Genomic DNA, 19051 nt, shown 5'->3' with positions numbered 1-19051 from the left:
AAGGTGTTGCACCAACCTGTTGAACACGCTTGGAGTCGGACTGTGATCTCGGTCCCGTTCTCTGTCTCTGGTCCGTTCTCGGTCTCTGTCTCGGTCCCGGTCTCGGTCCCGATCCCGATCTCGAGATCGCTCCCTCTCCCGTTCCCGATCCTTCTCTCGCCGTGCATAGTAATCCCACTGTTTGCTGCTATCCATAAGACTAGACCATGAAGGAGCAGAACCTGCAAGGTGCGGAAAGGTGACTAAAGAAAAAGACGCTGGTATTAGAAAGAACAAAATCAGATACCGTAAGAAAATTGCAATACTACTTCATGCGTGAACACAGACGTTTGCTAGCCTCCTTCAATGACATTTTCCAAGCTTCCTCTTTCACATGGAAGTTAATTTTGCACAAACCCTGCATTTTTTCCATGATGCTAATAAAGGCCTCTGGCACTCATTTAAATACTCATTATGAAGATGCAAAGAACTGGGTTACACATCACAACACACGTCTAAATCCCTCTGCACTACATATACACATACATATATATTTTTCCTAAGGTTTGCTGATAGAATCTGATTTTATGCCATCAAATGGCTTTGTTTTGGGGGAACGATAAAAACAAACAAAAAAAATGCTTTTTGAAACTTAGTGGCTCTGAAAGCCTAGTTCAGAAAAACTGGGAAAAGGATACTTCCAACTTTCTCTTTAGATGTTATTATGTTTGTATGTTTTGTCCTTTAAGATCACTGTATTTTAAATATAACATTTTTGTTGCTCCTAATGTTCTCGTTCACTAATTCATATTGCACAGTGCGCTTTGCCACACTTTTCTGATTACAAAACGTAACCGTAACTTTAGAGGTCTCATCCATAAATTCATTCTGGGAAGAAGAAATAACACTCCTACTTATGCTTCGTAAGATACCATTTCCAAGGAATACTCAGCACAACCACTATTACTACTAAAACATAACAGTTTCAGAAAGTGACGTATATTGTTAAAAGATGATACACTGAAGAAGTGAAGAAGGAAGTCACAACACAACGCTGTCCCACAACCCTTCTTGTAACCAGGGCTGGGAGAAGGGACATGCTTCTCCACTGCTTCCTGCCAACTCAGCTGTACTAAACAGCTCCTCATCTTAATGCCCCAATTGTTCTGTCTTGCTCTTCCCCTCCAGAAGCCCCAAGGATACATCCTATTACTGAAAAATAAGGGCTGTAGTATTTAACTGGAAACAGCACTCTCTAGTGGGCTTAGAGTACAGAGGTCACAGATTCCCACTTTCTGCTTATCTGCTTTCCTGCCGAATGCTAATGCAGCCTTCCACAAATAGCCTGAGTTCCACTTCATTATCTATAACATGAGAACAATATTCGCTTGGCTCCACAGCGTTACAGAGACCTTAATAATACAATTAATGTAATCATCCGCTGAACAACGCCATCTGCATTACTGATGCTGTATTTAATTACTCCCAAGCTATAAAACCAATGGGTTCTCCGAACAGCTCTCCCCAGACTGCCTTGCCTACCACGGCTGGGGTATGCCTACCCAGCTAGCTTTGGCAGAAGCTTACAGCAGCGGTTTGCCAAGTGTCCAGAGGAGGAATACAAAAGACCTTTTGAGCAGGCAGCAGAGCAGGAAAAAAAACACTTCATTGTTAAAATACATTTGCAAAGAAAAGCATTATAATTCCTTTAAAAAAGCATTTTTATGAGGTTTTGCTTCTAGCAAAATGCTTGACACTGTTTCACTTCAGGGCTACAGAGAACATGAGGAGTTAACAGAAAAAAAAATACCCTAACACAACAGTTATGTTGTTCATTATATTGCCAAAACTGAAATTCTTCTAAGGAAAGCAGCCAGAAATAGCAAAAAAACAGCTGGACTTTAAAGACTGCTAATTTCCTTGACTTGCCACTATGTCAACAACATACGTATGCTCTACGAGGCTTGAATACACTGGCTGACAGAATATCCTGGTCTAAAGTATGAACTTCAACTTAACTTTAGATGTACCACAAAACAACTACTTTTTTTATTAAGGATAATATAAACTTCCATGATCGATTTGGGTTACTCCCTCACATCTGCAGTAATTCTCATCAGACAGAAGTATGTCACTTCCACCCCAATAACCTGAGATTTGATACTCTGAAAATACATTTTATATCTAGAAAAATTCATTTTATATCTAGATTTCCACCAGTAATTATTCGCAACACACAAGGATTTCAGGGAAGTATATTTTCTAACATAAATTGGTGTTCTGGGTTTACTACTTAGAATGAGGTAATTTGTCACTTTTAATATCTCTGTATGGATTCTTCTAATCACTTCCACAAAAAGAAATACAATTTTTTTCAACGCTCTGTTCAACATTTTTATCAATGATGTGGATGCAGGAGCGGAATGCATCCTCAGCAAGTTCACCGCTGATACTAAACCGGGAGGTGCTGTTGACTCTCTGGAGGGACGAGAGGCCTTGCAGATGGAGCCGGACAGACTGGAGCACTGGGCCATCAGCGACAGCCTGAAGGAAATGTTTCTTTACCATGAGGGTGGTCAAACACCAGAACAAGGTTTTCAGCAAGGTGGTTGATGCCCCATGCCGGTCAGTGTTCAAGAGATGCCTACATACTGCCCTCAGTGATACGCTTTAACTTTTGGTTAGCCCTGACGTTGGTCAGGCAGCTGGACCAGATGGTCTTTGTAGGTCCCTTCCAACTCAACTATTCTGCTCTAATTCTGAAGTTTAATTCTGATTTTATTTTTAAACCACAAAGAGAGGGAACTTGACACAGACAGTCAATAGTTTTGCAGACGGTTTAAAAATTTAAAGCTGCATGGTGTCACGTAAGAAAGTATTAACACATCTTTGTGCCTCAAAAAATACTGTCTCTGGAGCTGTTTCTGTAATGCTAAATTTGTTGCATGTTCACAATATACAAAGAATATTTAGAGCACAAATAAAAAAAATCTTCAGGAAAAAGTAAACAACCATTAGCAGTACAAGTTGCTTTACCAGCAGACCAAATGCAGTGCATCTATTGACAGATCAATGAAATTCAAAGATCTGATGGCAAAGGTAGCACTGATTCATGAAAGGATTTAAAAACAAACTGAAGAAACTGCATTTGATGCAGCAGAAGAGCACAAACACAAAAACTTGCAGCTGTAAGAATATACTTAGTATTATTATTTTACTACGCCGCATTCTTACTGAGCTTACAGTCCAGGGCAAAGACATGAAGCATGAGATTAGCAATTTTAATAGGCACAAGAAAGGTTAGAGCCTTAATCAAGACTGGTGTTTTTGCAGTGCGTTTCCTATACTCATCTTCCATCACAGTTCTGAAAAAGCCATCAAGCACACTGACTGGTAAAAAAGATAACAGGTTGGAGTGGAATCAAGCAGTAGATAAGCATCCTTAGCAATTCTGACATAAAATGATCAACTGTACCCTACTGCACCACTGAGCCCTTAATTTACCTAAGTTCTGACACAGTGAGAGCACTGGTAAAGTAGGGGAAAAAAATCATATGGGCTAGGGATCACGTAGTGAGACAGGGACTGTGAGGGAAAGTCTTCACTGAGAGCACACTTGCAACAGCAGCTATCTGCCACTCAGCCTCTAAAGATCCAGAGCTCTGTATGACAGACACAGTTTGAGACAGACAAGTTGCTTTGTAGAGCAGATAGGAAAGCTTTGGCTGCAGTAGGGGTGCCAGATACATTGGGAAGATAGGAGCAGCCAATGGCAGGAGGCACTCTCGTTGTTTTCACTATGGCAAAAATATCAGCTGAAACCAAGAAGAGAAAAAAAGCCAAGGATTTAAAGCTTGTCTAAATACAGCATTTTATGAAATATTCTGAAGTAGTAACTCCAGAGTATTACAGTGGAACAACTGTTCTATATGCTCATATCCTGAATTTTTCCTCCCAACATTAATTTGGGAATTACTAAGATATTGCTACTTCACTGAATATAGGAGGTAATACATTGTTTTCCGCAAGAGCCCCTAACTTTATAATTGTACTTCAGATATTTGGTGATATCACCTGCACAGTTCTGCCTTAGAACTTAACCACTTACCCCCATCAGAAGTTTTATAGAGGTAGAGGCCTAACAAGAAACAAAGATTATTTTTAGGAAGGTGAAAACTAGATCAAGAATGTGGTAGAGAAGGCAGTTATACTCTGAATTGTGAATTAACTGTTGACTTGGGCTGGTTTTTTTCCTACCTCCTGCCAAAGGCCCTAATGATGGTAGAGGTATCTTTTAATGTGAATTATAAGTTCAGCACGAACATACTGCTTGTTATGATAAGGACCACTAGAAGCATACAACATATTGCTGTAAGAATTTATTCCTTTATTCTCAGCAATATTATCTTTTTTTTCTCAATTACAATTAAACTTCTGAGTTCTACGAAACTAATTACTCAATAAAACAAGTGGCACTATAAAGCCACATTTCTCTTTGATTAACCTCTCACACGATTTGACTCCTTACACGTGTGGGGTATTTCAGGTTCTCATTTCAATTTGGAGATGTCACTGATAAGTCAGATGACTTCGGACTTTTAAAAACTTCTGTTTCTTTTCTCAACTTTTATAACCTTATGAGAAGGGATATGAAGAAAGATGCGAGAAGGAATGAAACTCATCTGCTAAGCAAAGTAAGTAAAAGCTCATGACCAGAATATCCAGATGTTTTATCACGTATTATTTAGATTTGCTGTTTTGTAGTTGGAAGTTAATTCAAGTACACCAAGATCCCTTGTTTACTCAGACGTGTTCCAGAAGCTGACAGCGCTACAAGTGCTGTGCAGATAGGAACTGTAAGACCAAATGACTGTAGTAAATCGGGAAACACAAAGGAAAGTAAGTTCAGACTAGATCAGTGTTAACTATCCTGTGGGAAACTGTGGTTTCGAATAACACCAGAATTTGTAACGTCAGCGGAACATTCTCATCTTTGCAAACAAGACTGAATGAGTTAAAACCTATTGTATCTATTTCTCTCTATTTTTCTGCAACAACTGAGATCAGCTGAGGAGCTCATTAACGGCCACTATGTATGAGCGTTAAGAAACCAGGGATGGCATGCTTTTATAACCAACTAATCACACAGCACAGTGATAAGGATCGTGTATATGGGTCTTAAAAAATGGAAATCAAACTCAGCACTAAGATTTGTGCATGGGTATAAATAAAAAAAAATACAGCAAGGCAAATGTTTTTTTTTTTTTTACTAGGTAGAGAAACCAAATACCTTCCACGTCATCACGCCTTTTTTTTTTTCCTATAGAAAATGCTTTAATGCTACATGATGAGGGGGAAGGGAGGAAAAGGAACTGACAGAAACCCTGACTTAAAGGTTTTTAAGAAATAGATTTAATCTCTGCGGAAAAATTCTTAAGTTAATTGCAATAATTTGAGAAAAAACTTGAACAAGAAAGACCGCATTGCATGCTACTCCTTAATTACCTTTTCTGCCTAATTTTACAATCAATATTCACATCTCTCATTCAGGAAACATGTCTAACTTGTCTCACTGGAAGAGCCAACAATACATCATACTTCAGATGAAAAAGAAGGAGAAAATATCAAAAAAAATTCTTAACACTGAAAAGAAAGCGAGGCATGTATGCCAATATTTTGATTAGATCACATCTGACTTCTATTATGGACCTTTGACTAATACCTCTTATCAGCTATGTTAAGGAAACAACAAAAAATACATTGGTTGCCCTCTCAGACCCACAAGTCCCTCTAACTCTCAGCCTTTTTCTCTTGTGCTGCTTGATCTCCATTAAGCATACAAAAGCAAACATCAGTTTTTAACCCTGCCAAAGAAACTTCACATTCTATGTCAGCATGATCATGATGACATTCATCTTTTGTATATAGATACTGAAACAATATAACCATGCCAACACCCTGAAGGCCAGCAAAGAAGTTAGAAATATTCTTGTGGCCCTGGCAGTAACTGACAGAATTACAAATTCTAACAAAAGAGATTCCAAAGTGAAAAACACAGCATATTAGATGAATATTAGATGCAATGTACATACTAATGACCGACCGTAAGACTCCTTTCCTGATGATACTCTGCATGACATTACTTGTTAAAACTTCAGCAAATTAGTCAACCAGGCTATGTTAGTTGTCTGCCTCAGCTTTACTTTTTGCTACGACTTCAGCAAAACACAGTTCAGTTATTGCTAAAAAAAAAATAGTTAGCATAAAGCAGCTGTTTGCTCACATCAGGAATTCTCGAAAAACATAACAAACTTCCATGCATGAATTTAAACACTTGGAAACTGATGAGGAACCCCTCGATGTCAACAAAGTATCATTTGTTACTCCAAAATCTGCTCCAGCTCCAAGAAACGACCAGCCATTCACAAAAAGTCATTTATATCCACGTATATCCTCTAAAGACTTCTCAGTATTTGGGAGCTACACTATCTGAACATTTGATCTGTGTTGAACGTTCTGCATCCTAGAACTGGACAGAACTTTCCCTACAAATTCTCCTTCCAGCAGCCAGAGTCTATAGGAACAAAGAGCAAGGAGGCAGAAAAATCATCAGGGAGAAAAGGCACCAGGCATGGGGCTGGATAGCAGATGCTCTGAAGGCAGAAGTAGCAACTGGCAACACGCTCACTTCACCTTTCGATTTAGGCTAGATGAGGAAGATTGTATTTTAGTATTTCAATCACTCTTTTGGCTCAAGAAGCAGAGCCATGTGCTGCATAACAGTATCTATAGCATAACAGTGCTACAGAACAGGAATTTCTATTTCAGTTCACTCTTACTATAAAACCAGAAGATGATGTTTTTCAACTTCATTTTTTTTCCTGTAACATTAAACAAAAAAGAAAAATTCACTTCTTCAAGAGGCTAGCTAAAGATTATAGTATCTTAGACAATTTTTCGAAGGAGAAGTATGTCACTCAGATTTTTCAGTTACTGGTGCTGCTGGTTAAAATTCTGACAATATCTCAAGATAGTACTTGCTCTCCTTCTTCTAAATCCTACCAGCTCTTGGGAAATTCTCCCTGACTTGTGGTCCATAGTAAGATGCATTATTTTTTAAATCTCAATTCTGCAAAATAAAAAAGCAGCATGTAAAGATATCCAGCATACAAGTAAGGAAAACGACAGTGTTAACAAGCAGCTGGTAAATTCACAACAGTTATCGATTAGGTAAAAATGGTGGGCAATGAGCTTTCAGAAGGAATTACTGAAAAGGACCTGTTTAGACTCTCAGCTGAAATCCTGGTAAGTATTTCAAACAATCTGATAGAGTGCTAATCAAAAATTTTCAAAGCCAGCAAATGTACTCACCACTGCCATATGAAAACGCACGAACAGAACGACTGTCATAGCCAGAGGAATGTCCACTGTAGAGAAGAAAATACATGTAAAATCCAGTTTTATTATTAAAGCTAATTCCATTGATAGATATATACTGTTATTATTATTTCACTGAATTCTTACCAACATACAGACTAAAACCAAGTATCTTTTATAAGTTGATTTAAGTCTTCCATTTTGAGCATTAAAGCAAGAAAGCAGTCTGCCAACAAACGTTACTTCGCTTTTTAATACCGGTGACAACAGCATTCTCTCACCTCTTCTTAAAATTAAAAAAAAATCAGTATCTTCAAAACAAGTATTAAACATGAACCGTTCTTCATATTTTCCATTGTATTTTCTTTTTCACATATCGTTCTGTATCTGTGCAGAGATAAGCGATCTCCAATTGTCTGAAAGTGCTCATTTGTGAATGAAGCCATTCTCACTCTTTCTTAAAAAAGTAGGTATGGAGCATATCTATGAACAGGTGGACTTCAAATGTGTAGTTCTATAAATAAAGTATTAAATTGACTACATATTTTCTACGCTGACTTCTCTCAGAGGTAGCCAACTCAAGTAGGTAAAAAACAGGAACGTTAAAATGGATGATATGTACACAGGACATAATTCAAACATACAATTCTTTGATGACTTTTAGCACTTCCTACATAGCTTGAATGAATTATCTTTGCTGTATTTAAATTGAACGTTATTTCTGTTCTTCAAGGCAGCGCAACATAAAGAAAGTCCGGGGTTAGTTTAGTTTAAAAGCAAAACAAATACAGTAATAATGAAAGGCCACTGCAACAGTGCAACACTTAAAGGTGTAAGATCTAGTTCCCATGTACTAAAATCAAGTGGATAAAAAAATCCACACAGTTTCAGAAACTATATAAATATTTACTTAAGTAAATACAATGACTACTGCTTAACTGTCAGAAGCAGCAGTCACTCACAACAACTGTCACTAGGAAATAATAAATTTACTTTCATGCACATCAAATGCATTGTTAGTTTTTTTCTAAATTAAATCAGATGAGGATTTTCTCTGAGATTTACCATCATCATCCTGTAGAGTATATGTTAACAGAATTTTCAATTTCAAAGGAACAGATGTGTGCACCTTCTTCCAGTGAAATCCAAAGGACTGGCAAGAGGCTTGCACCATCTTCTTAAGTGAGCTTTGTATATGACCTGGTTTTGGCCTACAGCAAAATATAAATATTTTGAGGGCTGTGCTGACCACTTTTTTGCTGTTGTTTTGGTTTGGTTTTGTTTTAAGATACATATATATATAACAGGTATTGAAAAAACACTATTAAGCCTATTAAATCTGAACATTTACAAGTAAAGCAGAAATAGAAATTTGGATTCTGTAGAACTCTGACATTCCCAGTAGCTTATGAGGGTGTGAATGTGTGGCCAAATTGTTTATTTACATTTATATAAAAGGATATGGTAGCTGTAAGATGAATTATGAGGTTCACCTAAATAACTCTTCAGACTACTAAGGACTACAATTGTTACCTTAACTTTGTTCTTAAGTCTTGGCACTGATACAGTATCATAACTCAATAAAGCTAGTAAGTGGTCAAGGAACCTACTTAAAACAACATTAAATGTCAAAGATGTGAGACTAGTAACACTTCTGGAAAAATACTGTAAAAATCGGAAACTGTCTCCCCACAGATAGACAGAACCCACTGGATAGTGTAAGAGTCCTTCCTGATATCTAATTTACTGCAGCTACAGAATACCAATATATTGCTTTGTAAGATTTCAAACAGATAATCACCTTTCTATCGTGGGTATGAGGGAAGGTGGAGGACCGCCAGGTGGTGGTGGGAAGCCTGTAGTAATTAATCGGGAAGAATGGGGGTGGTAGGAAAACATAAAAGAACTGGGTTAGGCATGCAATGGCCAACACATTTCAGAGAGCATAATGCAAATCATTATCACTTAATGTCTAAATTGGTTTATTTGGTAAAACAGGTATTTCCAGCTTAACGAAGGCAGAGTTCTAAGTATCAGCAGTTTAAATTAAATATGTCATTCTTAAAAAATACAAGAACTGAGAAGCATAGGAAAATTCCTAAGTAGCTACCAATACCTTATAAACAAAATCACAACTGTCTTATGCGTAACAGCAATAACAAATGGAAAGAGAAGAAAGAAGCAGACTTTCAAGAAACTGGCAGATAAATCCACTTGCCAAGAACATTTTCATACTTTTCTGCCTTGCATCAGAATAACTGAGCATACATCCACAAGTTTATAAACTTTTATCTACATATAACTAAAAGAAACTTGATAAATTGTACATCAAGGAAGGTGTTTTTTTTTTTTTTAACCCAGATGTGGAAAAAAATCGAAGCAAGTTTACCTGGTGGTGGTACTGTTATTGGTATACCTAAAAAGACAACAAATAATGTATCAGTTATAGTAAATGTTTATCATCTGTGGGTCTAAAATCAGACTGAGCTATCGCAGCATACATGATCAAGAGGAATAACTTATTTTCTGTGTTCTTGGATTAAGATTTCACATTAATACCTACCAATATGCTTTTATGCGAGCCTTGTGCAACTTGCCTTCTTACATTACTATTCTTAAGAATCTTATTTAATTGGAAACAAAAACAATGAAGAATGATGCTGTGTAAGAAGATCAGAAGTAAATCCATAACCCTAAAATGTTAAGTATCCAGAATGAAAGTAATGCTCCACAGAACATATCTGCTTCATTTTATATTCCATAACTAGATGAAAGGAAATGTAATCGGCCCCTGACCTTTAATAGCTTAGTATAGGAAATACAATGTCCACATGGACAAAATATTATGGCAACAAGAAACATTACAGACTTTTCAGTCAATGCCATGCCACACCGCAATTAATCATTCAGTTGCTACTTGGAGGGAAAAAAATGTTCAGTACTCTATTTTCTTGTAAATATCTGGGAAGGGAGCATCCCTTAATACATGCACATTCAAAAACTGTTATAACTCTGTTGGTTTTCTGCACATTTAAAGCTTCATTTCTAAAGCAGCAGTAGTTTGAATTTAATTTCACATGACTCCAGACCATCTTTTAGAACACTGCATTTTTTAAATGTAAATTTGTAAGAGGCCAGAAGAAACTATTGGTAGTTTGAGGTAAATCCCATTTATGCATACTTCAGTAAGTGAATTAGGCAATTACTGAAACATTACTGAAACAGAAGTAATAGTTAACCTTTCACAAAGTCCCAAACAAGTTGTCTCTTCCTTCTCAACTCTATCAAAAAACTCCATTTTGCATTAATTTGGATAAAACAGAAGCAGAGGAGCACTTCAAAGTGGTAAGTTGGCAGAGCAATATTAATCAAGAAACTCATAAAACAGTCGTGCTCTCTGAACTCTTTCAGTCCTTATTATCGAGAAAAAATTGAGAGCACTTTGATTCTACTAGGCACTACAAATCACCAACTGAAAAGAAAAAAATGTGTGTTTTTCTGACAGATCTAAACCTTTTCTCCTTCCTCCTTCCTTCTTCTGAAGGGCCAATTCCCTTTTCTAGAAGAGACCACTACTCCTCTTTAACCTCTCTCTGAATGAAAGAATATGCAAGCTGAGGAAGAGTAATCAATTTCACTGGTTTCTGGTGATTTCACTGACATGAATTCATATCAGCATTAGAGTATTAAACAAATTATGAAATAAAATTCTTGCCCAAACATGAAGGTATAAAACCTCATTTCTCAGCCAAAATTTAAACCAAGTGATAGTAAACCCCGAAAGCAAAACTTCTAAACCGCAGCAGCCATTAATTTGACCAGCACGCAAGATTTCCAGTGTGTACTACCATTGTTAAGAACACTGGAAATCACATAATAAAGAGTATGAAAAATCTACTTGAAAAATCTGAAAGAGGAAGACTGGGAACACAAACTGTTGCATAGCTTAAGAATTTTCTATTCATCTTTTTTGATTAACTGTCCATCTTAAAATACTCTTCATGAGCTTGCAGCATAGAACATATATTAAAAAAAAAGACAAAATTACTCCAGCAATCTTGAGAACACTGTTCTCAAAAAGTTCTCTCAAATTAATGAATTTATTAGCTATACCTTATGTTAAAAATATCTTTAAATTGCTGCATTAAAAACAGTATATTGTTAGCACTGAGGATGGCTCTTAGCAGCATGCACAGAACGGCCTGGATAGGCTTCAGCTAATACTCAGTACAGAGGATGAAAATCTGATTAAACAATTAATATATTCCTCAGAAATTCATCTTGGGCAGAAATACAAATAAAAATCTCAGCAAAAGATTTCAAGCCAAATGAAAAAATTCACTTGAGAGCCATTCGAACAAAGTTTAAAGAGACTAAATACAACTGGTATCCAGAGACTGGATGTCCAAATAATTTTAATGAATTGGTTAATTCAGAATATTATACTGAAGAAACATAAAGGCATTTTTTCCTCTAAAATTTTGATGAACTTTTTAAAAAATCTTGATTAACAGTTATATCATTTTAAGATGGAAGCTGATTTCCTCGATGCTATCAGAGTGAAGTGAACATTATCCTATATTCCAAGTTAGCAAGCATCACTATGAAGATCTAAAAGTCTTGTTTTTTTCCTTGCCTTTTTCACTACAGAAGAAGGTGACAGAAAACAATGAACAAAAAAAATCATGAACTTCAGGTAATGGAAAATTCTCCTTTGCCTTTTATTAATGCAGTGAAAACATATTTGAGGTATGAAAACATACTCGAATCATCAGCAGCCAATTAATTCTTTTTAGAAACAAGAAAAAAGACATCTTGAGTCACTTCTTGTGATGTAGGAACTATACTTGAGCATCAGTGTAAGAAAGAAGCTTAGCACAGATCACCTCCCTATGACGCACTGCACTGCAGTACCACAAAGATAAGCCTGGCCAAAACCTAAAGTATTCAGAGGTGCGTCAGGAGCAATCTAAATGGCATCAGCGCAGAATTTTACCTAACGTGCTCAGATTTGCTTTCAGGACACTCTATCCCAATCTACCAACTCAAGGCTGGTAAATATTTAGAGAACACCAAGTAGGTTTTACTAAAGGAAAGCAATGACACATGTGCTATGCTTGCTGAGTAAGGAATCAAGCATGATAATGCTGCCCTGACTTAACATTTTGCAAGTTAGCTGAACTGTGTAATAGCCCACAGCTACGTAGTACAACTCCACTCAGTAAAAACTTCTTTTGTCAGGCTAAACTAAGTCAAATTGTCTCTTATTCATCACAAGATAAAAGAGTACACTTAGACTATGGGCTGAGCAGCCGTACAGTTTAATTGCTAAGCTTTGGTGGAAGTCTAAGCAGTCAAACTTCCCAAAACTATGCAACACAAGTTTAATGCTTCACAGTAAGTTTTTCCTAATCTCAAAAATACATGTCACACAAAAATACGTCAACTGTATGCTTAAACCACAACACATAAAACAACATTTAAACTTGTTAAGCAGGCTGTTAAACAGAGGCATCCACATTCTTCTTTAGATTTACATTAATCCAACAACGCAACAAACCACGAAAACTAAAACCAACACATTGTTTGCAACAGCCACCGATCTCCTAGCAGTACTTGAGAATTTTCTGGCTTTGGCCATTTGAATAATTCCAGGACTCATTCCTCAAAGAAGATTTGAATCGCAAGAGTGAATGAATTCAGAACAAGAGACCTAACTTCAAAGGAAGATCCTTTTTCAAAGGGACTTTTGGAGGATGTTTTATATTTGGAATACTTAAATTTTCTGGCAAGTAGTCCCAGTTTAATATTCGGTAAGAGTGGGCTTTCTTCCCTCCTCCTCCACTGAACTTAGGAGGGATGGCAGATTCTATTTTAGGAACAGCTTTGAAGATAAAGAGCTGGCAACAGCACAATTAAAACACAGCCCTGAATAAACCAAATCCACAGCTCTTAATCGTTATTTTCAAATCCACTTGAGGCACGGAAGGATGTTGAAGGAGACTTTCTGAACAAGTGTATGTCATAAACCCGTCTGCAAACCACAAGACTAAAGCTAAACCTGCTTGCTAGATCTGTAACACGTGTGCATTTCTTTCACCTTTAGAAAGCTCAACAGGTGAGGGGTTTGATAAGAACAGTACAGCACAGCTCTATGACATTGCTGCACCAGGAGCATTTGTGGTAGGGGGTGAATCCTGTCTGGTTTTAAAACATATGCAGCTTTTCTGTGCTACAACTACAATTATAATAATAGTTACTTCCTAAAAACCTGCAAAGCATTCCATAATCAGAAAGTTTTAAATACAGTTTAATACTAGTTAGCATTAGGATTACATCCCTCTGCATTCTATCCCCTCAGCAATAAAGAAACTTCACAAAATTGCCAGAGCGGTAGCATATTCTCTCTTCAGATATCATATTTTTACATTTACACACAGTAACTCAGAACATTTTAAAATATTTCCCCCTTCTATACCCTAGGCTGCATCATTTTGTGCATAATGATCACTGATGAGAGCCAGAGCTTGACATGCAGCAGGAGTTAATAGTTTTTAGATCACCAGCAAGTGAACAAATCAACATATTCCATGGGAAAGGATTTAAATCCTATCGAGTCCCACACAAAATCATTGTACAGAAATAATATTGTTGCTTCTTTGCTTATACGTGAGAGAATTAACAAAGATGCTTTTAAAAGATTCCATAAGCAAATGAAAAAGCAAGAAAACGTTCAACAAGACTTCAGTACAAGTCAAGAAAAAACGCAAGGAACAAATGGAGAAAACAAGGAAAGGGGCTCCAAATGACATCACCTCTTATGTAACAAACCCTTCATTTTCCTACTCAGATACTTCCTGAAGTTTCTGCATCTATTTTGACTTTTCACTTTTTACTTTTTAACTTAAATTCCTTAACAGGACAACACTCAGGTAACTGCACAAGTAGCACAAATGCCCTTGATGCGCTCTCATTTTAGTAAGTATCAGTAAATTTCAAACATTTAACAATGAGCAGTTTTCAAAAAGCTTTGATTTCTCTAAGATTCACAGACCCAGAAAGCTGGATAAAAAGATCAAGTGCTGATTAGATCTTTAAGTGAAAAAAAAAAAAAAAGATGCAGCACAAATGCATTTCTTACCAGACTTCCAAGAATTCAGAGATACTGTGAGAGGAAATAGGAATTAAAGATTCCGTTGGTGTTTGGATCTTAAACATCAGAAAATCCAACTTTTGACACAAATTCTTGTTATGTCATGCTTTTAGTTCAAAGGTTTCCAGAATCATTTGCTAACACGTACCTCTCAATAGCATTAACAGTATTTGAATCACAGAAAAGAGCTTCTCACTTCAAACATTCTCAAGGACACAGAAGCCAACATTCAGTATTTAAGAAATTATTTACTACCTGTGGCTACTCTTACTGAGAAAGTAAAGACATCCATTTCCATTTCTGCCTTGCAGGTACATTCGTGAGGAGAGTACAACGCAAAATTCTGAAATTCTACACACGCAGTCAAATCTGCATGGCATGTGCTGTCTTTAATTCACTATCATCAAGCATCAGTCTCTCGTTTCCCATATTGCATGTGGTGCAGGATATTTACCTGGTGGGGGAATCAGAGGTGGAGCAGTACTGACAGTTGGAGGGGGTGGGAGGAAAGGAGGTGGTGGAAGGTGGGTAGGTGGAGCTCCTGGAGGGAAAAATGGAGGTGGCTTGGTAAAATTGTCTACTTCAGGATTAGATCGTTCTGAAAGAACCTGTAAAATATCAAACTATAGTTACAATTGCTATGTAAAAAGGGTAGAAGACAGGTTTCCTCTTTTTCCTACATCAGGAATATATTACTTATGCACCTAAAGGGCCATATTCAGACAGTTTAAATTCTACCTCAATCCCTGTGTTCAGTATCCCACACTTGCTAAGTACCTCTGAGGGCCACTAGGGTTCAATGAACATAGGATTTTAGAGGAAATATAGGCCATCTGAATATGGCCCAAACCATCTTAAATTTGTATGTAAAGCAAAATATTTCTTAAAAAATCAATATAAAAAGCATGAAAAAAATAAGATTTTAGGTGATTTAAAACACTGTGAGAAGCTCAGCTGCAAAACACACTGATGTGTTTTCAGTATAAGCACTAAAATCCATTATTATTTTCATTGTTTAACCTTAACCTAAGTTGGCATGGAAACGCAGCTAGAGCACCAAGCAAACTTGATTCTTCTCCACAGGTAGAGTCACAAGAGGAGAAAGTGTGTTTGACCTTAACACATGTAGTTGTTTTCTGAAGATAATCCAAGCCCATAATGACTAGTATTATAACTTATGGTAAAATACTACTATATACATTTAAAAAAAAAAAAAGCACAATCAACAATTTACTCCTTCAAAACATATGTCTAAAGGACTATTTCTTCAAATGTGTATCAAGAGACTTTCAGCATGTGTCTGGCAGGAATAGGGGAGGAATACATAGTCAATTTAAATATTTATCTTTATCACATAGTAAACAAAACTTTATCCCATGCGTATCTAGCAGAGACGGTGCTGTCTCCTGGATTGTAAGTCTGCAAGATTGCTTATTTCCTTCCAAGTACACTAAAACATTTATCTTTAGAAATATATCAGATGTTTCATCTTAATGTACTTCAATTAACCGCCATAACTTTCTTCCTGAAATTAAAACTACTTCTCTCTTTCTCATTTATACACATTGGAGCGTTTTAATCAGTAGCTAAGGTGAAAGCAAAAATGTCTTTTAGTCGAAGATAGTGTGCAAATCTGCAGTATAAAACCTGTATGTTGCTGTTTTCATTAGCACGCCGTCGTCCTTCCACCCTGCTGATAGTGATGGTCTGTCCAATCACATCTATTGTGCCAGATAATCGCCTGCAACACAGGACAAACCAGAATCAACAAGCAGAACTAGAAAGAAAGAGAAGACATTGTTACGGACTTCTCTTATTCTGAATGCCACAAGTTCCTTCTCCTGTACAAAACATAAAAGACTTTCTGAAGAACGTTAAATATGATAAATTTCATGAAATATGCAAGTGTGTAGAACAAAACAATGAAGCAAACACTCCTGTAGGATAAAGGATGACTGTCTCCGCATTCTCCTTCCATCCCCAATAAGAAAATAAATCTATACTTTTGTCAGTGATGAAAAAAAAACAAACAACAAACATAAGGAATAATACAGGGAGATCACCAAAAAACATCAGTAAGGAGAGAGTATATTAAACAGAACTTCTTAAAAATCTGAAGTAAAATAGTTAAAACTAATCATGAAAAATAAATTTTAAACTGCAGAAACCATACCAGAGGATTCCACGGAAGATCAAATGAAGGTAAGTTAGGAGGCAGAAATTAACATAAGCCAACTGTTCCATGCTTACTATAGATATTGCAGCACATATTGAAGAAAATCACCAGGCATCCCCCTCTTGTCTCGGAACATACAGTGTTGCATCAAATTCAAAGGAATGTTAGACCAGTCATATATACTTCTGCTCCTCAGATTTCCAAATGCAAAATGTCTCTCTACAAAGCATTTGCATAGCTAAATGCTATGTTCACCTTCATTAAAGAAACTGGCAACGAAGCAGTAGAAGACTCACCTCAGTCTCCCTTACAACCCAACCAGGCAACATGTGAACATAACACGCTGAGAAGACCTACCTTAGAAGTAGCTAGCAACGGGTTTTTAGAGAAGAAAGGAAGGAAAAGTAGCATACATATACAGACTTTCCCTCCCAGTTCCTGCCAATCAAAAATTTAGGGACTTCCTATGCAACCTGAGCACTGCGTTTAATAGTCCCTCATTAACTTGCATTTGCACAATCTCTTTTGAACAAACACACTTGTGCTTTTAACCTCCAGTGATGCAACCTGTTTCAGCTATTGTTTTTGTGTTTGGTGCCCTACAGTCCTTGTGCTAAAAAAAAAAAAAATCATCATCATAAAAATACCTGTTCTCTGGCAAAACAGCGTTCCTGGTGCCTCTGCTGCACCTCTTCACAGTCATCTCTTTCCCAAGATGAACTAATCCACACTTCTACTCATACACAAGTGACTCTAACTTTAATTATTTAGTTCTCTTTTTTGTGCACCTCTCCCACTTCTACTATAACCTTTCTGATATGATATAAACAGAACCACAGATAATATCCAGCTCTCAGTGCAACACAGCTTTATGTACTATTATAATCATTTTTCTCATTTTGTTCCCCACTGGTCATGATAACTACGATCCTGTTTGCTATTTTGGCTAACACTGGAAATTGAACTGACGTTTTGGGAAGTGGCAACAATAATTCCATGATCTCCTTCCCAACTGGTAATGTGTAATTAGAGCCTATGACTACAGATGATTAGGGCTGATTTCTCCAACTCCTTTCCCCCCTTCTTTTTTCTCTTATATTTATGAACCCTTATAGATTAATGATTTTCTCTAAAAATAGCTGAACTGCCTTTAAGTCACCTGCATTAATAAGAAAAAGAACAAGAGCTGATTCTGCTGAGAAAGACTACAGATGCTTCCTTAAAAATACATGTGTTGTCCTCTGTTAATTTTTTTTCCCCTATTTAAATGTAAATACATAAATAGACTCATGGGTTCAAACTTGCAGGAAAGAAAAGAAGCCTAAAATAAGTCATTGTGGTTCTTTCTAATAAAAAGAAGTAATTAATCTTAGTTAATATTATCAAAAATCCACTATTTTTTTCTTCCCTCAAGTTTTTCATCTGTCAAGTACTGTTTAAAAGCAAGCTAGCTGCATCTCTGCAAACAAGATGGATTCAAGCCTTGGTCTGCTGAACAAACTGTAGCACTAATAACTACAGAGGGCTAAATTTCTCCCCCAGTTTCATTTTTTTCTTCCAAATATATTTTAGAATTTCCAGATACACAAGTCAGATGACAACTACATCTTCTCCACTTCCTATCGATGCACATTTCACGTTTCTCAAAGTCACAGATGAGCTGACCGCTCCTCGGTGCTATTTCAATTTTCCCACACACATTCTCATTTCTGCTCAGTAGAGTTCACAGTATTTTATTATTCCAATGATGAAAATATCACAAACCAATAAAATAATTAATAGGCCAACTGTGACAAACAGAATTTTCTTTACGTATTGATGAGATCATACAGATTAATACGTGTATTTCTAACCTGATGTTTCACTCTCTTTTTTAAGGCTGTCATCAGAAATACTGATGTACAAAAATTAACTGCTCTGGTAAAGTAAGGATAAACTTCATAAAGGCCTGTTAATTCAGAAACTTTGTATTTGGTGCCACATTCTAAAAGAAAAGAAACCTAATTTGAAGTAGGAGAAAGGTGATTTTTTCTACGGACGCACTAAAAAGAGTAAAATATAGTATAGGGATGAAAAGATGATGGCAATCCTGCTCCACTAGGAATGCTGACCAACATGTCAAAAGCCTTCACACCAGAATCTTGTTTTCATCTTCACAGCAAGATTTTGAACACCTTGTGTCCATTTCCTGATCGAGAGCAAGCACTGTCTTACTTTATTTTTTTTTTTACAAAACGAAAATGCTACAGGAACAAACTCAGTAAGTCTTACCTTCCTCTTAAATTTTTGACTTTGTTTTCTTATGATAAACATTTTTGCACTGTCTATAAAGCAGTTATGGCTATAAAGGATCAGGAAAACCTTAA

At 36.6% G+C, this 19051-nt stretch overlaps 1 protein-coding gene across 9 annotated transcripts in view; it reads right to left on the bottom strand.

Annotated features, from left to right (window-relative positions):
- The window catches only part of FIP1L1 (factor interacting with PAPOLA and CPSF1), a 53175-nt gene that overhangs the window by 13068 nt on the left and 21056 nt on the right, over positions 1 to 19051 (bottom strand). For 4 of the 9 annotated variants that reach the window (XM_066995869.1, XM_066995872.1, XM_066995874.1 and 1 more), the window contains 7 exons: positions 16157 to 16250; positions 14964 to 15117; positions 14498 to 14521; positions 9746 to 9772; positions 9158 to 9212; positions 7351 to 7406; positions 17 to 242 (listed from right to left, as the gene is read on the bottom strand). In XM_066995869.1, the coding sequence (XP_066851970.1) occupies positions 17 to 242; positions 7351 to 7406; positions 9158 to 9212; positions 9746 to 9772; positions 14498 to 14521; positions 14964 to 15117; positions 16157 to 16250 (636 nt within the window). The remainder of the gene's footprint in view (positions 1 to 16; positions 243 to 7350; positions 7407 to 9157; positions 9213 to 9745; positions 9773 to 14497; positions 14522 to 14963; positions 15118 to 16156; positions 16251 to 19051) is intronic. The other 5 variants (XM_066995871.1, XM_066995873.1, XM_066995875.1 and 2 more) reach the window with 2 other exon arrangements.

Source organism: Anser cygnoides, chromosome 4 (genome assembly GCF_040182565.1).
Source record: "Anser cygnoides isolate HZ-2024a breed goose chromosome 4, Taihu_goose_T2T_genome, whole genome shotgun sequence".
Classification (NCBI taxonomy): Eukaryota; Metazoa; Chordata; class Aves; order Anseriformes; family Anatidae; genus Anser; species Anser cygnoides.
The sequence above is the reverse complement of the archived record's forward strand: the minus strand, read 5'-3'. Positions and strand labels throughout refer to the sequence as shown.